Source organism: Otolemur garnettii, unplaced genomic scaffold (genome assembly GCF_000181295.1).
Source record: "Otolemur garnettii isolate 467f Iridium unplaced genomic scaffold, OtoGar3 scaffold00020, whole genome shotgun sequence".
In the NCBI taxonomy this organism is placed as follows: domain Eukaryota; kingdom Metazoa; phylum Chordata; class Mammalia; order Primates; family Galagidae; genus Otolemur; species Otolemur garnettii.
The window spans coordinates 21958644-21984404 of NW_003852415.1; the positions used below are offsets into that span (position 1 = coordinate 21958644).

The 25761-nt window shown below is 47.5% G+C and overlaps 1 protein-coding gene across 1 annotated transcript in view; it reads left to right on the plus strand.

Moving 5' to 3' along the window:
* The first annotated feature begins 2011 nt into the window (after positions 1 to 2011).
* The window catches only part of CUNH14orf132 (chromosome unknown C14orf132 homolog), a 37497-nt gene continuing 13747 nt past the window's right edge, over positions 2012 to 25761 (plus strand). The window contains exon 1 of the mRNA XM_023511559.1: positions 2012 to 2039. Within this exon, the coding sequence (XP_023367327.1) occupies positions 2013 to 2039 (27 nt within the window). The 5' untranslated portion in view covers position 2012. The remainder of the gene's footprint in view (positions 2040 to 25761) is intronic.

Sequence of the window (25761 nt, forward strand, 5' to 3'; positions counted from 1 at the left end):
AGTTAGGCGAGGGGGCATGGAAGAGATGCCTTTGGAGAGATACACACCAGGACTTGAAGATTATTGCATATTGTTCTAATTCTTTTTTTTTTTTCCTTTTTAAAATTTATTTCAGGTTAATGTAAGGGTACATGCAACCGGGCCAAAATATTTGATTTTGTTAGGTAGAGTTCATCTTGTGGTTATGTCCCACACACAAAGGGTATGCCAATTGCCCCCCAACCTCCTGCCCATTCAGTGAGAGTAGCACCCTACCCCCCTCCCCCTCCCTCATTATTCCTCCCTCCAACTAGAAATGAAAGGCGTTTTTCTCCTATTTGGGTGTGCATTGGATCATCTACTAGCTTCATATTAGTATTGAGTACATTGGATATTTGCTTTTCCATTCTTGTGATACTTTACTAAGAAGAATGTGTTTCAACTCCATCCGGGAAATTACAGAAGATGTGAAGTCACCATCTTTTTTTATGGCTATGAGAGGTATGGCTTTATTATTATTCAAAGTGTACAGACACGACATATATGTCCTCTTGTAAATGTGAGACTTCAAGATAAAAATATGTAATATTTTTTATATCTAACAAGGCACCATGGAAGGCCCTGAGTAGGCTGATCAGCCAATGGACACAGGAAGGACAGGACAAAGGGAGAAAGCTCTTGCTGTGAACTGTCTGGGCAGGTAGGTGGGCTAGGCTGGGGAGGTGGCAGGAATTATGGGTGGTGTGGAGGCACAGGACTGGCTGAGGTCAAGGAGGGGAGGGAGGGCCAGGGAACTGGAAGGTTTAGAGACCCATGAAGGCAGGGAGGAGGCAAGCAAGATGAGAAAGGAGGAAGGTGGGAAGAGAGAAGCAAGGGAGAAAAAAGAGCAAAAGAGAGAAAGAAGGAAAAGGAGAGAGAGAGAGGAGAGAGAAAGAAAGGGAGAAGAAAAAGATCCAGGGAAGATAAGACATCTTGAAGACCCTCTATGGGTCAGTGAGGTCCTGGTCCCTTTCCCTGGGCCCCCAGTTGCTGAACGACCTTGAATAAACCCCTCCATCTCTCTATGCCATAACTTCCTTGCTTGTGACAAAGTCTGTGAGGTTGGGGCTGCAACAGGCCCCTTTGGACATCTCTGCTGTTCTCATGTTAGCTATGGGATCTGCATGCTTTTGGCTATTTCCTTGAGGTAAGAGAAAGTTGTAACAGCCACAGAGTACCAGTTGGGCAGGTTGTGCACTGTGCAATCCCAGAAGACGACATTTACAGTGTAGTCTCCATTATTAGCTGTTAGTGATCACATTTATTAAGAACACCATATGCCATACACTTTATTTCACTCAATTCTTAGGTTTTGCTACCCTTATTTTACAGAATAGGAAATCTAGGCTCAAAAACATAACTAACTTGAAAAACAAAGTAGAGCTAGGATTTAACCCCCCTTCTTCCCAGTTCCAGAGTCGGGAGCACCCCGGACTCTGGGTGTAGAGTTAGCGTTGACGGCCGGGTCCCCCTTACCCTGGTCCTCAACGACCAGGGCAAGGCATGTCAGCTTTAGGAGAGGACTGCCCACAGCCCCTGGCGCGCTGAGCTCAGCTGCACGTATCTGGGTGTCGACGGCGCTGGACTTGGGTTGCAGGCTGGTTCTTCCACAAACTAGAGGGACGACTTTAGGCCTCAGTTTCCCCATCCAGCCCACACAGGCAGAAGACCGTAGGCGCTCAAGGGTTGTTTGGCCCCGCCCCAAAGGGTGGGGCTGGTAGTGGTCACGTGGAGGGAAGCCTAGTTCCCCCGAGCCCCGCCCCGCGCCAGGGACCCTCCGCCCAGTCGCGGTCTGGAGCTTCGTGTCCAGAACTGGTCTGGGGCACCGTAAGGACTCTGGAGGAACCCCCACGCCAGGGCTGGCGTGGTCACCGCCGCCGCTAAGGGGGCTCAGGCGCGCTTGCTCACTGATCCGCCAGCTCCCGGCCAGCTGTGCAGACGGCTGGACCAGCAACAGCAACGAGGACTCGAGCGCAGGCGGTAGCAGCGACACCATGGATCTCTCCTTTATGGCTGCGCAGGTAACGGAGCCCCTTCGCCACGCGCCCTGGGCCACCAGGTTTGGGGGGGTTTGGGGCCACAGTCTTTCCCTCTCCGCCGGACTGGACTCACCCGCAAGGCTCGGGTTGAGCAGTGGCGCGCGCCCGGGATCCTCTTCTGGTTCTTTGTCCCGAGCCGGGCACCCCCACCTGGTGCTCGCGTCGTGGGCGGCGAGCTCGGGTCTCCCCGGGTGGGGCTGACGATGCGCCCTGCGCGCCCACAGCTCGAGCTGTTCCCACCCAGGTGCCAGGAGGCTGGAGGAGCCTGGACAGCCCGAGTCGCACCCTCCTTGCCCATCCCCCACTTGCCATCCCTCTTTCTGTGTCCCGGAGCCCTCCAAGACTGGGACAGCCCAGACTCGCCTGAACATGAATGGGTGGACAACCTACCTCTTCTGTTTTCCCGAGGCGCCGATAATTTATCACTTGCCGGTGACCTCGAACGCCTCCCTCACCACTTGTCACCTCTGTGAGTGGGGCCCAAAGCCCCGGCCGCCTGAGGAAGGCTGTGAGACCTGTGTTGTGTGACCTGCCAAGCCTATAAGCGCGCCTGTCGTTTTATCCCTTTTTGCTTTGTGCTGAGGCTAATTAGCCAGCAGTGCCTAGTGCGACCATCAGCCTTCCCTAGACACGAAACAGCCTCCCAATGGCAGGAAAAACAAATGACCTCTCTCTGCTTGGACCCCTCCCCCGGAGAATCCCCTTGAGTTCTGAGCGTGGGTGGTCAATGTGTTTCTGTGCTTTAACTCTCTCTGAGCCAGAACAAAGATGAACATCCAATTTCTCCATCCTTTGTAGGAAGACCCAGTGCTAGCCACAGTGTAGCTCGAGGGATGGGCTGCCTGCGAATGGTTTGGAAGAATAAGTCCCTTTATACCAAGTTCAGAACTTGCGCCTCCTCTGGTCGGGAGCAGATAGGTAGGAAAGCCTCCCAGGCTCCCCTTCTGTCTGATGGGTGTATGGCAGGGACCCCACTTACTGCTGTTGTCTTTGACAGGGAATGAAGTTTGAGGGGACACTTTCCTCTTCCCCAAACTTCACCAGTGGGGGAAGGAAGCCTCTCTACGAAGTAACAGCAAAATCCAGACTGTATATGGGGACATCGAGTCCCCAACAGGCATGAAAAGGATGTAGAACCCTCAAGGTGGCTTCAAGGAACCCAGATGCAGGCTCTTTGGCAGCCTCCTAACAAGTTTTCAATCATGCTAATTGTTCTGAGTATCGCTGGCCCCTTTTTTCCTGATTTTTTGTCTCCTGTTTCTGAACCCATGCTTATAAATATTACTGTGTAATATCAGTAGACATCAGGTGGTGGTGACTTTAGCCTCATGATAACTGAGGAGGCTTTCCAGAATTTATTTCTAACGGGAAGAAGAGTGTACACAATGTCTCTGCCTCCCCCTCTGGATCCCACTGCAATGCTTGAGTTTCCATGGTTACAAGATAAATTGATCATTGCTAAGGGGCTGGCTAGAGCATCAGGGGTTGCCATGGTAATTTGATAAAATAAACAGGGCTTTGTAGTGCCTTCGGCAAAACCTGCAGACACTGGGTTCTTATTTTTCTTTTTTGTGAAATTCACATTCCACTAGGTCAACACATTCCCCTTGATGTTTGGCATTGATTACACGTTCAGTACAGTGCTGGCCACGAGGGTCGGAAACATGAAGTGCCACACAGACGGGAACAAGTGCTGAGGTTGGCTGAGTACCTACTGTGTGCTAGCCTCTGGGTACTTGAGCACTTTACTACAGGAAATCCTTGCAAGTCTGTGATGTAAGCCCAGCTTTATAGATCAGGATACTAACCTTCAACAAGATTAAATAATTTACCCAAGGACACACCATTAGTAAGGAGAGCTGGGTTTCCAATTGGGACCTGAGTCTTTTCCCATCTTTTATCCCAAGAAAGTCACAATATAAGGCATAGGACAGACATGTTTTGAAATAGTTCATCTCTTCTTCCCCCAGGAAAGTGATCCTGCTATTGTGTCTCTCTCTCATGAAGCCCTGCTGGTTAGTGGAGAGCCTTCTGGTGTTTGGTCTGTCCTGCGTATCCCTGTCAGGGTGGGAACTGCTACTTCTATCTGCGGCACTTAGCAGTGCTTGGCCAGAGAGAGTGCTTAGCACCTGCTCTGGGTATGCACAAGGACCACCACCTGTGTTTGACAGTCACAGTCACTACCCCTCACTGCATTCTGTCCCAGAGAAATGTTAGTGGACCTTCCCAGTTCCTCAGCTAGTGTTGAGTTTTTGCCTTGTGCCAAGCTCCATGCCAGGCACTGGAACAAGGATGCTAGGGGACAAAGTTGAAGGTGATATAGATTTTCTTTCGGGTGCTTATAGGGAATTGGAGAAATGACAGCCCAGGCCAAGACCTAGTGAGGAAATGGCTCATGTGATGGGATGAACAAGGAACCTGGCACATAGTAAGTCCTCAGCAAGTATTTGTTGAATGATTGGATGAAGATGATGCAAGCTGTGTGTTCATAAAAAGACACTAGTGGAAAAAGACTAAATTCAAGGTGTTAAATGCCCTCCCCATTAAACAGCTGTCATCATCAGGACTTTGAGAATGAAGGCTCTAGATGGGTTAGAATATAGGCAGATTTCCCCTGGTGGGCCTGGGAATAAGAGTATTCTAGGTGGAGCCACTTGGATGTAGGGCAGCCCAGACCCCTACAGAGAGCTGGGAGGCCTGGGGGCACAAGAAGACTGAGAGAGTGAGGCAGGGCCAGGTTAAATAAGATGCTGACTGTTGGGATGAGAAGTTCCCATTTAATCAGTAGGAATTGGGAGCCATTGCAAGTTATTGAGCAAGGGAATGGCACATGTAGTTGATACAGTTCCTTGGGAAGACCCGGTCCCAGTGGAGGATAGAAGCTAGAGAGATGGACAGAAGTGCAGGCTGGCACCATTAACTGATTAAGGTAATGAAACCAGATCCACATGACTCAGACTCCAAGCTCCCAAGCTGCTTCTCCTTCACCACGTCTTTAAATGTGATTCCTGTTTTCAGCTTAAGTCCCAGAACATATTAACTATTCTAGAAAGATTTTCCTCTCAAAAGCTGAGCATTAAAAAAGATACTCTATGTGAATGTATGTAATGACACCACTTATCAGCAAATCCTCCTAGGCAGGGGTAAACCCCCACACACACCCCTGCACAGTACGTGAGGCTGTGAGTGAGGATGTGGGACAGACTGTGGACTCTGAGAGTGTGAAGGTACAGCTTGAGGGTCCCATCTCACCTCTGAGCCCTGGAGACTCCCAGCTGCCCTTGCAAGGGAGCTGCCCAAGTCCACTCCACACAGCCCCTGGGCCCCTGGAGACTCTCAAGTGTGTGAACAGTGAAAGGGGGCATTGTTTCTCTATGGCTGGAAGTGGCCAGGAGGACGGTGCCACCTAGGCCCTCAGGAGGCTGGATAGAGGGGGAGGATCACAGACCTTTAAATCTGAGCCCTAAATCCCTGTGTCACTAGTGGGGTAGCCCGTGTCTAAAGACAGCCACCATCTAATCCTTCCCCCACTTCTGTACTCACTGGCTGCCCCACACCATCCTCAAGAGCTGTAATCTGATTTCCCTCCCTTTGAGTGGGGAGCTGGCCTTAGTGACTTTCTTGGCCAGACAAATGCAGTAGTAGTGACATTCTGGAATTTCTGAGCTAGGTCCTAAGGAGCCTGCAGCTTCCACCTGGGATTGTGGCAAGCTTGCCATGCAAGATGTACAGCAATACTGAGGCTACTGTGCTGGGGGAAGGGAACAAATACTTAAGGAACCTTCAGCATGCTGGGCCAACACCAGTTACAGGGGCCTGGGACAGACAGCAAAGACAGGCGTGCTCATTCATTCACATGTTCTTATGGCATCACCTTCCTGCTATATAGCTCAGCCTCATTTTTGTTGTGCACTGTCCCATTCCTTTACTCACTGGTGTCTGTCTAGTAGTTCGCAAATGTCACTGCCATTAGAGTCACCTGGGGGCTTTTCAAGAGTTCTGCTGTCCAGGTTTCCCCCAAATAATCCCGTTGGTATCTGGGGTAGGAGCTGGGCATCAATTTTTGCTGATCATCCCCTAATTGATTCCCAGGTTTTGTCAAGGGTGAGACCCAGAGTATAAACCCACCCTATAGAGTTCTCCCCTCTCCCATCCCCAGAAGAATCTGATCCTTAGCTAGCTCTCTGGTCACTCTCAGGTCATAAAAACTCATGTGATCACTGGACACCACCAGATATAATATGGATTGTATAATTTAAAATATTTAAGCTGAGAATAATCAAACTTTGGAAATTGCTCGAAAATTGAAGTTCTCCTTATGGTATCATCACACCACCTTATACAGCAGTCCAAGAACTGGGGGGAAGGAAGGGTCCCTGACCAGGAATCAGCTTCAGAGAATCTTCCATCCTCTGATTACTACAAAATGTTGTATTTGTGCATATTTTTAAACAAAGCCATGAAGAGGCCTCTAATGGTTTCCTAGAGCTGCTGTAACAAATCATCACAAAGTGGATGGTTTACAACAATGGAAATGTATTCTCTCAGTTCTGGAGGCTAAAAGTCCACAGTCAAGGTGTCTGGAGGGGCATGCTCCTTCTGAAGGCTCTGAGGGAGAGTCTGGTCTGTGTCTCTTAGCATCACAGTGTTGCCTGCAGTCCTTGGCCTTCCTGGCTTATAGACCTGTCACTCTGATTGTTGCCTTTGTGATCATGTGACGTTCTCCCCATGTGTCTTTCTGAGTCTCTTCTTATAAGAGTATCAGTCATACTGGCATAGGCCCCAGTGACCTCAACTTGATTACATTTTCAGAGACCTTATTTACAAATAAGGACACATTTAAAGATACCAACAGTTAGAACTTCATCATATGTTCCAGGGGGACACAATTAAACCCATAACAGGGTCTAAGGACCCTTGTGTTAGTGGCCATTGGTCTTAGAGAGGCAGTGATCAGATCACTTTCATAAACCTTAGTTTCATCACCTGTGAAATTAGGATAAACTGCCTTCCTTGAGGAACTGTTCATTTAGTTGTTCAGCAAATGTTTCCTGTATGCCACACCCTCCCTACATGGAGTGCTGGGGGAAGGAGGTATCCTGCAGGCCCTGTGTGTAATACACGAGAGGATGGGAGTAAACACGGGCCCCAGGAGACCCAGGAGCCTAGAGGTCAGGGAAAGAGCTTCTGGAGATTTGGCTTGAGCTGAGTTTGAAGGATGCAGAGATGCTATGCAGACATAAGAGTTGGGACTTTCCAAGCACACAACTGTGTGCACAAAGGCAAGAGGCTTGAAATGATGTCTCTTGTTGGGGGTGTGAGTTATAGGATGAAATCCTAAGTGGACAGAGTGGCTAAGTTGCCCAGAGGTACCAATAAATGCTGTAAGCCTCATGCTATAAGCCTAAACTCCGGGCATTGGCTGGAGCAGAGGAGACAGGTGGCAAAGGAGTGGGAGATGAAGCCAGGGAGCCTGAGGCCAGCCAGGTGACCTCAAGGAATAGAGTCAGGTGTGGTGGAGGTTGTGGTGCCCTGGAGAGCTGGGCCTGGCCTGGAGGGGGCCTTCACTGAGCTCCAGCCCCTTATGTGTGCCATGCAGACACACAGGCCTAAGGCTGCAGGTGATTTAGGATTTAAAGAAAGCTGAAATTCTGGATTTTTTAATGGTAACTAATTTATTTATTTATTATTATTATTTTGAGACAGAGTCTAATTGTTGCTCTCGATAGAGTGCTGTGGCATCATAGCTCATAGCAATCAGACTCTTGGGCTCAAGTGATCCTTTTGCCTCATCCTCTCAAGGACCTGGGACTACAAGTATCTGCCATAATGCCTGCCTAGTTTTTCAATTGTTTTTTATTAGAGACAGAATCTTGTTCTTGCTTTTGCTCAGTGTGTCTCAAACTCCTGAGCCAAGCAATCTACCTACTTTACCCTCCCAGAGTGCTAGGATTATAGGTGTGAGCCATCCTGCCTGGCCTAATATGGAATTTTTAACAAATAATCCAACCATGATGTGAACTGCTGTGATTACCTTCTGCTTATTATTTCAATTAATAACTGGCTTAAAGTGGTAACTTAATTTTGATCATGATTTTGTGGGACCAGGATTGAACTTGGCTAGACAGCTTGTTTCTGCCCCAGTGGCATCAGCTGTAACAGCCAGGGCTGGAGTTTAGGCTGACAGCATGAGGCTTACAGCATTTGTTGGTACCTCGGGGCCACTAAGCCACTCTGTCCACTTAGGATTTTATCCTTTAAGGGTTTCTTCAAGCATCTTGGGCTTCCTGTTAAGGTCATTGCACTTCTCATATGATGTTAGCTTCCCCTAGAGCCAACAGTCCCAGGTGCAAACTGCAGGCTTCTTAGGACCTAGCCCTGGAAGTCCCAGAATGTCACTAACATTACATTCTTTGGGTCAAGAAACTACTAAGTCCAGCCCAGATTCAAAGATAAGGGAGATAGATTCCAGCTCTTGATATTAGGGGCAGTGTGCATGTCTAGCAGGGGATGGAATAGATAGTGGTTGTGTTTAGAAACTGGCTACCACTTGGACCAAAGAGAACAGGTGTGAGGGCTGGATCCATCCTGGGCTGCTGCCTGTTATCTCTAGACTGGGCAGGTGTGTGCAGAGGTTGGCAAAATTTGTATACTGCCCAGCTCTGGAGAGAAGGAGGTAAGCTATGACTTTATTAGGCTGAACCATATGAAATTGCTGATATTTGACCATTTTTGACCTACAAAATGACAGTTTCATTTGGTTCAACTTCATGTCAGGGAGCTGTGAGAAGTTTTTCTGTGTTTGAAGAGCTGGGAATACCCCCACGTCTCCCCTCAGCCCACCTCTTAGAACCTTGGCCTTGCTAGGTGGGAAGACACAGTCACACTTGGAACGTCACATTGACACTGAGCCTGTCTTTCTGGAAGATGCCATGTGTGAGTGTGCTCATGGGTGAAACGCCAGCCCCCCTTCTGCAGACCCCTAGGACCTGAGAGATTCACAGTTAATTTGCACTTTAATAATTTTTCATGGAGGGGGAAAAAATCACAAGAGACATCTGGTGATATTGGAGCTACAATTCTGTTATTTCTTGAAACAGTCTTCACCACCCTCAAGGGCCTGCGGGATCATTCTGACAGGTCCACAAAAAACTAGCAGAAGTTTTCTGTCCCCAGAGGAACACACCACTACCCAGAAAAACAGAATTCCAGGGAGTCTGGCTATCTGCTACTAGGATAATATTTTCTGCGGCCAGTGGGTGCTCCTTTTCCTTAAAGCAAGAATCATCATTAAAATACAAGTTGTCTGTTATCTCAAATGATTTTAACCAAAGTGCCTATCTTTTTGTGCTTCAAATTCCCGTTGCAGATATTTAAATATTTTATCTTTCTAATTAGATCTGCTTTAGGAGAGAGTATAAAGCTGCATTTTTGCAGGGGTGTAATGAACAGTTAAGGAAGAAGTAAAAATCCTGGTGATTTTTGTAGACCAAATTTTTCAAAAATGTTTTGAGATGCCAGACATTTGACTTGAAATAATGGAATCTCACAGAGCTAAGAGAACTGGGGCATCTGGAGGTGCACTGTAAGTCTACAAGTAAATGCTTATGTGTTTACAGAGGCCAAGCTACGTGATTTGCCCTCCTTTGGGGCCCTTAATCCAGCTCCTGCTGAAGTGAGAGAAACCCATCTCTGTTCCTGCCCTCTCCATTCTGGCCCCATAAGATGTACCTTCCCATCATAGCTGCTGTTTAACAGACACTTTTGAGGTACCAGCAAGCCCTGTATTTAACAATACACGGAATCTCACTAAATCCTTACAATGGCTCCGCCAAATAGGCACTTTTAGCTCCACTTTACAGATGAGGAAACTGAGGCTTAGACTGGCAATGTCCCTTGCCCAGAACATATAGCTTAGATTCAAACACAAGTCTCTGTGCCATTTCAGCCTATTTTTTAAAGACTGCTTTTTTTTTTTTTAGAGAAGTTTTAGGTTCACTGAAAAATTGAGGGGAAGATACCAAGATTTCCTTTAGACTCTCTACACATACATATACACAAACTCTTCTAATATTGATATCCCCATCATACTGGCACATTTGCTACAAGTGATGAACCTACATTAACACATAGTTGTCACCTAAAGTCCATAGTTTACATTAGGGTTCATTCTTGGTGTTGTACATTAGATAAATGTATAATGACACATGTCCGCCATTACAGTATCTTATTTTCTAAGTTGCTCAGAGGTATTTTCACTGCCCTGAAAATCACCTGTGCATCATCTGTTTATCTTTCCTTCCCCTTAATCCTAGGCAATCACTGATAATTTTGCTGTCTCCATAGTTTTGCCTCTTCCAGAGTATCATGTAATTAGTATCACACAATATGTAGCCTTTCAGATTGGCTTCTCTTCCCTGGTTATGTGCAGTTAAGCTTCTTTCAGGTTTCTTCAGGGTTTGACAGCTGCTTTCTTTTTAGCGGTATATAACATTCCATTGTCTAGATGTTATTAATTTGCTTACTGAAGGACATCTTGGTTTTTTCCAAGTTTTGAAAGTTATGAATAAAGCTGCTATAAACATCTATCTTGCAGGATTTTGTGTAAACAGAAGTTTTCAAGAGCCTGTTTTAAAATCCAATCTTACAATCTCTACTTTTTAATTGGAGTATTTGAACCAGTTATATTTAATGTGATTATTGATATGGTTGGGTTTAAATCTACTATCTTCTATATTTGTTTTCAGTTTTTCCCATCTGTTCTTTATTCTCTTTTTCCTCTTTCGCCACCTTTTGTGTTACTTGAGAAATTTTTACTTTTTCCATATTATTTCCTCTGTTGACTTCTTAAACATAACTCTTGTTATAATATTGTAATGGCTGCTTTAGTATTTACAGGATCGATCTTAATTTACCACAGCCTATCTGCTAATGATATTATATCACTGCACATATATATGGTAAGAATTTTACAACAGTATACTTCTGTGTCTCACCTCTCAGTTTTTGTGCTGTTGTTGTCACATATTTTGCCTGTACATATGTTATAAACCTTACACTACATTGTTATTATTTCTTTCCAAAGTCAGTTTTCTTATAAATGATTTAAATTGTAAGGAAAAAAAACTTTAAAAATTTTTCTCTTATTGGCTTGGCGCTTATGGCTCAAGCCGCCAAGGCGCCAGCCACATACACCTGAGCCAGTGAGTGTGAATCCAGCCCAGGCCCGCCAAACAACAATGACGGCTGCAACCAAAAAATAGCCAGGCATTGTGGCAGGGGTCTGTAGTCCCAACTACTTGGGATGCACAGGCAGGAGAACTGTTTGAGCCCAGGAGTTGGAGGCTGCTGTGAGCTGTGGTGCCACAGCACTCTACTCAGGGTGACAGCTTGAGGCTCTGTCTCAAAAAAAAAAAAAAAAAAATATATATATATATATAATTTTTCTCATATTGTTATTATTTCCGCTGCCCTTCATTCCATTGTATAGATCCATATTTCTTTTTTTTTTTTTTTTTTTTTTTTGAGACAGAGCCTCAAGCTGTCCCCCTGGGTAGAGTGCCATGGCATTACAGCTCATAGCAACCTCCAACTCCTGGGCTCAAGCGAGTCTCCTGCCTCAGCCTCCCAAGTTGCTGGGACCACAGGCGCCCGCCACAACGCCCGGCTATTTTTTGGTTGCAGCCATTATTGTTGTTTGGCGGGTCCGGGCTGGGGATTCGAACCCGCCACCTTAGGTGTACGTGGCTGGCGCCTTAGCCGGTTGAGCTATAGGCGCCGAGCCATAGATCCATATTTCTATATGGCGTCACTTTCCTTCTGCCTGAAAGACTTACTCTAGTAATGCAAAAGTGCCAATGATACACTTCTTTCATCTTTTGTAGTTTTAGGGGAGAAAAGAATTTTTTTAAAAATTTGCTTTCATTTTTGAACAGTATTTTTTTTAACAGGGCATAGAATTCTAAGTTGACAGTTTGCTTAAAGACATTGCTCCAGCTTCTAGATTCCATTGAGAAACCTACTATCATCTTTATTTTGTTCTCTGAACATAATGTGTCTTTTTGCCCCCCTCCTGCTTTAAATATTTTCTTTTTATCACTGGTTTTGAGCAATTTGGTTGCGATTTACCTTAATGTAGTTTTCTTCAAGTTTCTTGTACTTGGAGTTTGGAGAGTTTCTTACATTGATGAATTTATACTTTGTGTCATATTTGGAAAAAATTCAGCTATTATCGCTTTACATTTTTTTTTTCTGTCATTCCTTCTCTTTGATCTCCTTTTGAGACTTCACTTACATATACATTAGGTTGCCTAAAATTGTCTTATATTAAACTGATGCTCTGCTCATTTGTCTTTTCTGTTTGTGTTTCATTTAGATAATTGGTATTGATATGTTTTCAAGTTCACTAAGTTTTTTGCTGTAATATCTAATCTGATAACCTCACTTAATGTATTTTTAATATTAGACATTGTAGTTTTCATCTCTAGAAGCTAATTTGGGTCTTCTAAAAGATATATTTCTTCTATTCTCTCTATAATATGGTCAGTGTTTCTAGCTTTTTGAACATATGGAATATAGTTATAACAACTGCCTTAATGTCTTCATCCACTAATTTTAAATCCCAAAATGGCTGTATTCTTCTCAGGGTCTTGAAGATTTCTTTCCCATAAAATCCACCTCTGTTCTGGGTTGATTTTGAGTGATTGGTTTTTCTTCTCATATGGTTCCTATTTTCTTGCTGCTTTGCATGCATAATAATTCTTCATTGGATGCCAAACCTTGCTGGATGCTAGATAGTTTTGCATTTCTATAAATATTCTTGAGCTTTGTTCTGGGATGCGTGTAAGTTACTTGGGAACCATTCCATTTCTTAGCAGGGGAGGTGTTGCTTTTAATATTTGTTAATCAGGGCCAAGCCATATTTAATCTAACAGTAGTTATTCCTCACTCTTGAGACAAGGCTGTTCTGAGTATTCAACTCAATGCCCTGTGAATTATGAGATTTTCAAAATGGTTCATGGAAACAGGTACTATTTCGGGCCCTGTATGGATAATTTTTTTCCCTGCCTCAGGTAGTTTCAACACATGTAGGTACTCATCAGTTCTCTGTTAAAGCTTTGAGTGGTCATCTGCAGACCTTCCGTGTTACCTCTCTGTGCAGCTGTTGTCTCTCCATCCTCTGACCTGCAGTGTCTAGCTGCCTGATTTCTTCACACTCTCAGATCCATTTCTTCAAGTCAGGGAGTCCATTGAGCTCTGCCTGAGTTCCCTACTGATGGCCTGGAAACTCACCAAAGGCAGTACCCTGGGGAAGATATATGGCTTACTTTACTTATTTTCTGTCTTTCAGGAGTCATTGTCTTTCACTGTTTGATGCCCAGTGTCTTGAAAACTATTTTTATATATTTTGTCTGAGTTTTTAGTTGTTTACATTAAGAAGGTATATCCACTCCCTATTATATCATCTTGGCTAAAAGTGGAATTTTCTTTGAGCCTGTGTTTTTATCAACTGTACTTCTACCCTTACTCCTTTCCTCCTGTTGCGGAAAGAGGAATGCAACTCTGGACCACTGCCTCCATCCTCCACCTCTGGAACCTTGGTCCAGCACTTCCCTTTCTCTAGTGAATGCCTTTAAATGTGAATAACGTGTACAAACCTTGCAGGTGGTTTGAAAGTCAAACCACTCATGGACTCACCCAATTCCTTTCCAGCCTGCCATTGCCACTTGGGGTTCTTGTATGTGTTCTACTACAGGGTATTCCCTGGAATAGTCTGAGGAGCCAGTCTGTGTTTTAGGTGTTGGGTCTGCATGTTAGTAGCCAGAAATCAGACGGCTTGGTGAGCAGATCTGGGTGTTTTGGTGCCTGTGTTTGAGGCAGCTAAACCCTAGGAAGCCTCATTCCCCACAAAAATGAAAACAAGGGCTTGCGAAAAGCAGGTTCTCCAGCCAAGGCTCCCCAGATGGCAGCCCTTGCACATCCCCATCAGACCCCATGAGGACCCCTCATCCATCTCCTGTGCACAAAGTTCTAGAAGCTGATTAGAAATGCATGAAGACTTAAATTCCAGTGGCCTTGCAGGCGACCTGAGAGGGCCAACCAATGTGCTCTCTTGGGCACCCTTTGTCACCACCTGTCCTTGCCCAGCAGCTCCACCTGCATCTCCTGTCTCCTCTCTGACTTCCTGCCAATCCTCTTCCCCCACTGTAGAAATTCCACCTGGGCCTCAGTGTGTGTTCAAATAACCAAATCAATCAGGCAGGGTCAGCCGTGCAGGCAGGTTGTGTTGGAGAATGCTGAGAAGCCAAAAAGAAGCTACGCCTGCCTTTGTCATCTTTGTCATCCTCACCAACGTCATGAGAGCAGCCGTTACACCCATAACATCATTCTTAGCATGCAGACAGGTGAGGCAGGAGCCCTGCCCTCAAGTGGAAAAGGAGGAGACAGATGGCATAGGTGAATTTAAGCACCAGCTAAGCACCAGGTTCCGTGCTGCGCAACCATCCTATGGGGGAGGGGGGTATTATCTGCATGCCTGTCTTAGAGAAGAGGATATTAGGGTGCCAAGAGCCCTAGGGTCTTACTCAAAGTCATCCAGGTAGGAAGAGACTAAGTTGAGGTCAAGGGTAGGCCTAAGCCCAGAGCCCAGGTATCAGCCTTGTTACAGCTGATGGATTGCAAAGTGCTGGGGTGAGAGTGGAGGGAGATTGGAGACCCACATGTTGGTTCTCCATCACAGCCCTCTCCAGCACACCGTCTCTGGAGTCTGTGTGGGCAGAGTGGATTGTGGCTCAGACAGGCTGGTGCCAGAGGTGGGGAGGGAGGCCACAGGAGGCTGAAAGACCTGACAGGGGCACAGAGGAAGGGAAGCTTGCTTCCTACTGAGGTCTCGTCTCTACCCCCGAGGTCTCCTCTCTACCCCCGTAGTTCTGTCCTATCCTCCATCAGCACACCCTTCCTATCTGAGGCTCCCTCGGGCAAAGGTTCTCATTCTCATCTCATTTATGTCTGAATTACTGCTGCCCAGCCTGGGTCTAGACCTGGTAAATATTTAAAATGAATCCAGGGAGAGCAGGGACTCAATAAAAGCATGAGAAAAGCTGGATAAAAAGCCACATCTTGCATCAGCTTACTGGGCACCTTCTTTTTGGATCTAGATTACAGCTGCCCCCCAAGGCCACTGTTTCCTGACAGCTCCATTCTGTCCTCAGGCTCCCTGGCCTCCAGCACCCTCCCTTGTCCTCTGCAGTGTGTGCTGCATGCCAGGCCCAGCTGTCTTCTCCAGGCCACCTGCCACCCAGATGCCTCCCAAAGTTGTGGAGCACTGTTATGGGAGCAAGCCCAGCCAGACCACAGGCTCACCCTGTCATTCCCAGGCAGCCCATCTGAGGAGGAGGTGCACAACAAAGAGGAATGCCCCAGACATGAGACCTTGGTGGAAGACCACCCACGCAGGCTGCACCACACCACACACCCCCATAGCACTCTTTTTCCACGAGTATCTGCTCCCCTTCTATGCAGGAGACCCTCAGAGGCTAACAGAATAAGCTCTGCCTCTCTCTGTGGGTTGCAACCCCTTTGGACTGTATTAAAGGTTCTTAGCATGAGGAAGGTTGAGAACCACTGCTCCAGAGCCTCAGGGCCTGGCTCCTAGAAGATGTAATAAATGCCCCTGCTGAGTCATAATCAGCCCCTACTCAGTGTGAGTCCTCACTTGCCTGTTTACATTCCTTTAAGACCCAGGCCCAACCACCCATACAGGACTAGGAGCCTAATGTGCCCAGTCCCTCCCCAGCACTCCTTGTAAATGTATCTGTATCTTCATTGTGAAGCATCCACTGTGTCTGTATCCTTAGCACCTCACAAAACAGCACCTTCCATTGGAGTCAGATGGCCTTGGACTCAAATGTGGCCTTGCCACTGCGCTGCTGGGGAAATCAGTCAATGGCTCCCAGCCCTGGCATGCTTGGCTGTGCAATACAATGATTGTAATTATGATAAGTTCCTATGAGCCTTGGGATTTGGAGGCTTAAATGTAGTAATGTGACATCTCATAAGTGGTCAGTAAAATGGGATTGTTCACTACAGCCTTCCTTTCTTCAGACAAAAATCTTCTCTTTCACTCTGTCCATGGGTCATCGGAAGCAAGTCTAACCTTTGCATGTGGTAGCATGTCCTTGGGCTGTGGAGAGCCCCTGAGAGGGGAAAGCAGGAGGCCTCAGTTCCAGGCCTGGCCCTGCCACTCATGACTTGGAGCTGTTTGACTTGAAACAAGATGCTTAGCATCTTGGAGCCTTGGTTTCTTTGTCTGCTAAATGGGGACACTAATGTAATACATAGCTTCTGGGATGGGTTAGAGAATCAAGTGGCAGGACTGCACAAGAGCCAGAAATTATCCTAAACATCCTCCCTCTGCACCATCCCTTTTGCAGGGGGACTGAATGTGGCCACTTCTCTCAATTTCTATTCCCACATGCATATTCTGTTTGGAATCTTCACCAGGTCAGGTCCTGGTCTGTCAGGATTCTCATAAAAGAGGTTGCTCAGAATAGGATATGATACTCCAGGAAACTCTATCACCTCCTTGCACCTAGCCCTAATACATTCATTAATGTGGCCAGTGAGAGACAAATCTCGCCTTGCGTGATAATGAAACGTTGACTGCTTCTGAGGGGAGGTCTCTCTTTCCTGGATGCTGCTGTTCAGCCACATCTCTCCTCCAGAATTTGTGCAGCTGATATTTTTGAACCTTAGCACAGATATGTCAAGAACTGTGAAAGATCTGAAATTTTACCCAGCTTTCAAATTAGCCTGCCACAATTTCAAACATGCTAACAGAACACTTGAGACTCCCGGATTTAAAGTCAGAGGACATTATTCTTTTTTTTTTTTTTTTTTTTTGGAGACAGAGCCTCAAGCTGTCCCCCTGGGTAGAGTGCCGTGGCATTACAGCTCACAGCAACCTCCAACTCCTGGGCTCAAGCGAGTCTCCTGCCTCCGCCTCCCAAGTAGCTGGGACCACAGGCGCCTGCCACAGTGCCCAGCTATTTTTTGGTTGCAGCCGTCATTGTTGTTTGGCGGGTCCGGGCTGGGGATTCGAACCCGCCACCTTAGGTGTACGTGGCTGGCGCCTTAGCCGGTTGAGCTATAGGCGCCGAGCCCCAGAGGACATTATTCTTCACACCACAGCAAGCAGCTTGAATTTCACGTTCACATCAGTACCCTCTTCTCTGCAAGTCCCATGAGGGCAATGTGTGACCACCCAGGTGGATTCTGTATACACAGTGTGTTTGTGTAACAGCTGAAGAACCTCTGCTCAGGAAACCCTAGTGTTTTAAAGGAGGCTACTAGCAAACACGCCCAGCCTTTGCCTCAAAGGGAGAGATGTCATCCTGGTGTGGAAACCAGTGTGCCCTCCTCCTCAGAGGAGGCACTATCTCTTTTGTCAGGGCTGTTTACTATACAAACATCTTTGAAAAGATAGATGGTTCACCATAGCTACCAATGCCTTCAATCACAAGGCAGAAAGGAGAGGCCCATTGGAGTATTTATACTTACTCCTCACAAATACAGCTGCAGGGACCTGGGCTCTATCTCAGCCTGGCCACTCCTGAGCTGTGTCTCCGTAGGCAAACTACTTAACCTTTCTGATCCTCACAGAGATTTCCACAGCCTGTAAAGGAGATACAATGTCTGCCTCTCAGAAGTGCTCTAAGGGACCCCTTGAAGTAGTGTTCCTGAAGCGGGACAGAGGTCACTGTGATTTGGAGCCCATCCCTCTGACCGCTTAATTCTCCTCCCTTCACTGTTCCTCTCTGATGAGGTCCTTGGGACTCCTGCCTCTTCCCTGTCAAATGGGGCAGACTCACCCTCGAGGTCCTGAGCCCACTGGGCAGCTAGTGTTGAAAGGCCTGGAGCAGAGAGCACAGAGCCTGGGTCACACCTGGGCTCTAGGACCAGGTGTTACTTTCTGCCCCTCAAGTTCCTCATCTGTAACATAGAATCCACCTCCTGGGATTTAAAGAGAAAAAGATAATAAACACCGGATGTTTGGAACCTTCCTGTATTACGACAAGAGCTCAGTGAAGCCACTTTGATGCCATTTGGGCAGTTCAAGCCTCAGGGAATGCATGGTGGTATGGGGTCATTCTAGCTGTTCCCTGGAGGGAGCTCATTAGGAAAAGCAAAACAATCTGCCAGCCTCTTGCTGATCCCTCAGCATGCTGGTGGCTTTCAGCAGTGGTTCCTTGTGCATCCTCCTAATGGGGCTCTGCGAGCTTCCTGCTTAGGGAATACAGACTTGCCCAGGGAACCCTTCGTGGGGAGGGGAGGTGGAGGGGCTTGGAGCTGGGCCTCTTTGCTTTTGACAATGCTGCTTACAGATTGAGTGACCCTCAGAGAGGTGAGTGGTGGCCAGCATCCTGTCTCTGAGCTTAGTTTCCCTAAAACAGCATAGAATGGTGCTTAGGGGTTTGAGATGCAGTGTAGTACTCAGGATCCTGCTCTGCTCCAAGGTTGTCAGTTACCAGGGCTGCCGGCCTCTAAGAATGCCCCATCTAATCAGGGTTGCAGCCAATATGAAGTGTCTTGTGTTTGAAGTAAAATTAGGTGGCAGAGCTGGGATTTGAACCAGCCACTTGGCTGCCCCATGCTCTCCCTTGGGGCTCACTCCCTCGGGTCAGGGCCTCTGCTGGCTGCTCTGCACACAGCTTACTCACAAACACATCTTGTGGGTCCAGCACTGCTTGCTGGTCCAGTGCTCTTGCAAAAGAAAGTTTCTCAGTGACACCACTTCTCCCTCCCCTCTTCCCTGACCCCCTGTTCTCAGCTCCCCCTTCTTTTAAAAATCTTATGGATATTGGCTTATATAAATTTATACACCTTCTCAGAGCTCCCAAAGGATCCTTGCTGGAGACTCCAATCCTTTGCCTCCTCTGAGAACATTTCAGGCAAAGCAGGCTGCATCACAGCAGTTTTTAATTGAAGTTAACGGTGTGGTCTTTCCCACCCAGCCAGATGCTCAAGTGTGTTGGAGAGATTAATAGTGATGTTGGAAAATGCTTCCATGAGTCTGTGCTCTGGAGCAGCAAGCAGCAGCCCCCTGTGCGCTCAGTGAGCCAGGGTGGGCCTCACGCAGGGCTGAGAGCAGGCCTCCATCTGCCACAGACGGTGGCCACAGGTTGCCCAAGGGGTTCTGACTTGCAGGTCCTGGGGGTAGTTTCCACTGGGGGGACCCTAGCTGGGTGGGGTATTTCTTGACCTGGGAAATCCATCCGCAAATTCTCACACCACTGCTACAGCCCTCGGTCAGACCTCCTTTCCTCCCTTTGCCACTGCAGGAGCTTCTCACCTGGGGGCCTGTCTCCACTTGTGTCGTGGTCTGTTTTCCTGTCCTCATCCTTGCCAGACGGAGCTTTCTCCTGCAGAGGGTCTTTAGTGCTCCCCATCTGTGGGATAAAGTGCCAGGTCCTCAGGCTGACTGTTCCCAGGAGCAGACCCAGGTCTCTGAACTTGACCCCAGATGTTCCTTCCTAGCCCCCACACTGGCCAGGCTGGGACACGTGCAGCTCCCTGTGGTGGTCCCCAGAATTTCAATGTTTTGTCCTTGGGATACCCCCTGTCCCCGTCAAAGCTGGGTTCAGAGCCCTCTCCCCTGAAGCCAGGTGCCCTAGATCCCACACTCTAAGTCGTTGCCCTTCTGTCCAGTGACCAGTGCTCTTCTGTAGCATTCTCGTGGCCTTCTGCCTTCCAACCTGCCGGGCCATCATTTGTGCAGACAACTTTACCCATTCTTGTGTGTCTCCTCCTGGCATGGGTCATGGGGCTAGTGTGAAGTCAGTCCTGCATAGAAGGTGAAGCAGATCAGATTGGGGTGAAGTAGATCAGATTGGGGTTGCGGGGCCAGGTCTGCACTGGCCCCCACACTTGCTGTGAGGCCTTTGGCCATAGCCACCATCTCCTCAGGGGTAAAATCAGAGCGATGGCCATCCCCATTGGCACAGCCAGCACCAGGCAAGCTGAGTGAGTGAGACGTGCTCTGTGAAGTGTGCTGTCCAGTAGATAAAGAGAATGCTGAGTTTATTCATGTGGATGGTTCCCACACTCTGCACCCTCCTTCTTATGCTACCGGCTAGGGACTCGGGGGCTCAGCCCCCCGCAGTACAGTGTTCCTCATGCTCCTCCCACCCCAGCCACCCACCCACCCTCCCAGCTGATTTCCTCCTCAGCTGCCCCCAGGTCTCCTGCTGCCTCGATGAAAGAGGCAGAGGTTCCATCCCCATGCCACCGGCCAGTGACTTCTTCCCTCCCACCCTCACCCAGCACTAGGGACTCTGCCCACCATCAGCAAGTTCAGCAAACACATTGGTCGGAGGAGCAATACACCCTGTGTGTGTCCCTTGCACCAGAAGCCCAGATAGGAAGGGCCTGGACAAAGGGTTCTCTGAGCCCCCAAGCACCACCCCTCTCACCCATTTCTCTAGCCCATTGCATATTTGCTGTAGACTCTTGATTGGAAGGAAAACTTTGAGCTCATAATTCCTGAATTAGAAAAAGTTATTTCTAGAACATGTACCATCTTAAAATACAGCCAGTCTCCAAGTTACAAATATGCCTTGAGTACAGCTCAGACTTATAAACAGAGGCTCTTAGAGTAAGTCTCCAAGTTACAAACATCTGAGTGACATACAATTTGCACTTGTGAACAGAGAGTATTACAGGTAATAGGTAAATGTACCTATTCTGACTTATGTACAAATTCAACTTAAGAACAAACCTACAGAATCTATTTCATTTGTAACCCTGTAGTGAAAATAAAGATGCTGCCACCACCCACCACTCCTAAAATCACCACTGGCACTGAGACGTGTGGCAGCTGGTTAGGGTATCATTTTGCTGGTGCGAGGCCCTGTGCCCAATACCATGTGCCAGACCTTATGCTCAGGTCTTTAAATCTATCAGCTCGGGAAGTTCTCCTCGCACCCCAAAGAGGGAAATATTCTCATTAGCCTCATTTACAGATAAGAAAAAAAGGCACAGAGTGGGTGAGAGGTTACTCCTCGGTCACACAGCAATTTGGTAGCCAAGTCAGACATGGAGGACGATGGCCCCCTTCCCTGTCCCTGTCCTTTCTCTCCACTGGAGTAGTCAGGATTGGTATTACCTGCCTGTAGGTGTGTGTATTCCCACCCTTTGTTTTAGTTCATAAGATCACTTAAGGAACTACCTGTGTGTCTGATAGATAGCACGAGTGTCCACCTGGAGAGCCCACTGCCTATTGCTAGAGCTGTATGTGGTGACCATCTGGCCTACAGTGGTAGCTGAGATCCCCTGGGGGTCCAGCTGGGGTGTGAGTGTGTGTAAAATTTATTGTTATTTTCTTTTAAGTAGCTCTTGTCAGCTACCATGTACTCACTGTGTAACATAATGCCTTTGAGTGAGCAAGATTTAAAGAAATGAACATCTCAGCATAATTCTGCAGCTCTCTCACTCATCCTCAACAAAGCAGTTATTCTAATGCGATGTCTTCTAGCTCAGTTGCCACATTCCTCCTTAATGAGGAGTTGGTCAAACTTCCAAAGGATAAACCCTGCCTCCAGCTGGCCTGGCCTTTGGCACAATTTGAAAGTCAAAAGCCCTTGCAGTTTTTCTTGTCTGCTCATGGCTTTTCTCCAGCAAGTTGCTCCATTGAGTACCTGCTATGTGCACATGTCATCTTCGGATCTTCCGGCCCGCCAGTCAGGGTGTTTAACCCCAGGTCAGACACAGAAATTGGTAGAGAGTCTGTGGCTGCACCACCAGCAGCGGGCAGATTCCTGAATTTGCCCCCCTGGCCTGAACCTTCAGCTTTCTTTCCACTCTAACCCTGGGATAAATTTCACCTTCTCTAAATGCTGCCAGTGAATCAATAGAGAAAGAAAGCAGGACCGCTGGATCTTTGTGTTTTCCTTCATTAATCTACTCTGCTGTCCTGTCTGTTGTAAAAGCTGATGTAGAAGTTACAGCCATCCACATGGGACGTCATGTTAATAAGTTGAAACGCCGGCACTGTCTTCTTCAAATGGAAAGGAGACATTTTCTGCCTCTTCTGAGGGGGAATTCCTCCTGCCAGCTCCCTGACAGCTGCTGCTGACGCCCACATGCTCTCGCTTCTCTGAGCAGCATGCTTGTCAGACCCCTCAGGGAACAGCCCCGACCCTTTTCCCAAACATTTCTGCTGGACCAGGATTTTTCAGCAGAGGATTAGAGTGCCATCTGTCCTTCCGGGATGGCAAGCATTTCTTGGGCTGTTCTAAGCTTGGGGTGCCCTTAAGTACTCTGGGGATGAATCCAATCTTGTTTTTGAGATAATTTTTCTCTCCAATGGACAGGTTACCTATAGAGTCTAACATGGGCTTGATTTTGCCCAAACAAGCCAGCTAGCACTTACTGAATGCCTGCTGTGTGCAAAACACTTAGGATCAAGGAGACAGACCCTCCCTGGCTTGAATCACAAAAGGGATGGGTGTCATTCAGAAAGAAGAATCTTTCTGTCTGATTGTCTGATGTTTGCAAAGCATTTCGGAGGTGGATGGGGCAGGGATCATGGAGTCTGTTTGAAAGCTTGGTGAGCAGAGGCCAGGGAAGTTGCTCTGCAACTGTGGGCCAGGTCTCTCCTGATCCCCTGCTCCAAGTTCTTTGCTCCTGGCCACAGGGGGCCTCCATCCCCACCCAGCTCTCCCAGCTCCACTGGGCAAATGGTAGATGGTTGCTTTTAGGAACAGAGAGTGAAAAGGAGTAAGGTTCCCTTTAGAAATGACCTCTTAAAAAGTGCTCACTACCCAAGGAACAGGACTGTGGTTTCTTTGTGAGGAATAACAAGTCACATCCTTCCTAGTCTTTGTTTACTTTCGGGGGGGGGGAGTGGAGGTGGGGGGTTCATTCAGGCCGCCTGCTGCACAGCCATGTTGGGTGGCAGGGATCACACATGCACGTCACTGGCCTCCCTCATCTCTGCCCTGATTTTTTCCTAACCCTGGGCACCTTTTCCTCCCATGCACAGGCTGGAGGTTTTGGATGGCTTCCTGAGGTTTTGGATGGCTTCCTGAATCTTTCTCCCTCTTCTGACCCAGTTGAGTGTATCAAGATAACTGAGTGAGGCTGCACATATCCTGAGCTGTGTTGTGTCGGCAAGGGACAGCCACCTCTGTGCCTTCCTCTTTGCTCAGGCAGGTGTCTCTGTTGAGGAGAGTACGGTGACAGCCACTTCCATGCCTCCGTCTCTGCTTGGGCAGGTGTCTCTGTGGAGGAGAGTACAGTGACAGCCACCTCCGTGCCTCCATCTCTGCTCAGGCAGGGGCCTCTGTCTCTGCTTAGGCAGGTGTCTCTGTGCAGGAGAGTATAGTGACAGCCACCTCCATGCGTCCGTCTCTGCTTGGGCAGGTGTCTCTGTGCAGGAGAGTACAGTGACGGCCACCTCTGTACCTCCTTCTCTGCTTGAGCATGTGCTTCTTTGGGGGAGGCTGCAGTGACAGCCTCCTCTATACCTCTCTCTCTATTCTTGCAGGTGTCCCTGCGGAGATGGGGTGTAGTGGATTTACGTGGGAGCCACATTGGTTTGGAAGAGGCACTGACATTTTTAAAAAGTTCTTTGGCACATTCTCATGTGAACCTCCAGTGGAGAATCTGGCCTTCTGTTCTTGTTTGTTTCATGCCATGATTATTACTGAAAACAATTTTTCTGTATGAGAGGGGAGTTTAAAAAATCCCAAAAGGATCCCTTTGGGAGGTAAAAACACTGGGTATGCCGCTGCCCTGGCCTCCGACACTGTAGGATATAGAATGATGCCCTGTCTCACCTTTGTTTTGTTTTCTCCCCCCACCCCTCTCCTTCCCTCCTTCTCTCTTTCTCTTTCTCTCACGATTTCCTTCCAAAATAAGGATTATATAGTTTTTCTCCTTGTATCTCTGGCTTCCAGCCTGACTCCCTGGCATGTAGTAGACACTCAGTAAAATGCCTGTTTAGTCTGAGTGAACAGTTGAACAAATTTTGTCCCCATTCCCCTAAAGACTGGAGACTTTACTCTGCCCAGCGAAAAGCAATTTCGATAGTATGACTAGGAGGTCACTGGCTCACACAGGAGATACCCAGTTGGTTCCAAAGATGCTGTTGAATTGCTCAACAGATGCTATCAAATTAATTGGCGTAATTTATGACAACCTTTGCCAGCTATTCTCCAAGGGAAAACTTAAAAACTCCTCAGCCTCTTGTGTTTGCTTGACCGCTATGTCTAGTAAGAGTGGCCCAAACATTTCATAGCTGAATCAGCAGAGGTATAGCTGCCCACCCACCCACAGGAAGCCACAGCCACAGAAACGTGGTGGTCAGGGGCAGCCCAGGAGGCAGGGTCGTCCCAGCTGGTGATGGCTACTACTCAGTGAAGTTCTCAGCCTATCTGCTCTAAAAGCCAGCTGTGGCTCTGGGGCCTGTCTGGGGCCCCCCTGCTGACTGTGGGGTGCAGTGTGGTGGTCAGAGACCCTGGGCCCTACCATCTGAGCATTTCTGTCCCCCAGGGCACACGTTTTCTCCATTATTGGTAATGAAATATGATGTGCTCTGACGAGACAGCATTTTCTCCTGCTGTGTTGCACTGAGTTACTATGGCAACAGTTTCAAAAGGGGTGAATTTGCTATTCCCTCTTAATTCTGTAATGCTCTCAGCCTTTCCAAAAATATCCTTATTTTCCCAGGCCCTACTGTGGGTCTGGGCATGTTGAGCACCCAGCAAATAGAGCCAGTTCCTCGCCTACCAGTACCTATGTACTGCCTCAGATACCTCAATTCCTAGCAATTCACTGAGCAAGCTTCTTTTAAAAACATAACATCGGCTCGGCACCCATAGCACAATGGTTGTGGTGCCAGCCACATACACCAAGGTTTGAACCCAGCCAAGCCAGCTAAAACAACGACAACTGCAACAAAAACAAAAAATAAGAATAATAATAGTAGCCAGGCATTGTGGAGGGCACCCGTAGTCCCAGCTACTTGAGAGGCTAACGCAAGAGAATTGCCTAAGCCCAAGAGCTGGAGGTTGCTGTGAGCTATGACGCCACGGCATTCTACTAAGGGCAACAAACTGATACCCTGTCTCAAAAAAAAAAAAATTAATAAAAACACATCATCAACAGTGTGTCTGTAACATCTACACTATGTAAATAGATGTGCTAAATAAACACTGGGATTCAAAGAGAAATTGGATTCAGCTCATATCCTTAAAGAGCTCACTGTTCCTAAGAAAGATTGATAAATACACAGCTGACTGTAATATAATGTAACATAATATAATACAATGTAATATTATAAGTGTATTAATAAGTATAGTATAATGTAATGTAACATAATAAATATTTTGTCAGTTGTAGGAGTAAATTAGCCTGGGGTCCCAGGGGAGAAAGCTCTTAGCCTGGATTATCAAGGGTTATGAGTCAGTAGACCTGGTGTTTGATTCCTGATCAATTACATATATGCTGTGCAAGCTTGGGGGAATGACCATACCTCTCTGAGCTCCAACCCCCCACCTCAAGCTGGGCTGTTGTGATAGTGAGGGGACCTCGGGAAGTTACATCACCCAGATGCAGAGCTCTTAGGGGTTACTACCCCTCCCACCCCTGGGGCACCGAGGAGAGTGTAGCTGGAGGAAGACCCACAGGCTGCTCCAGGGGGCTG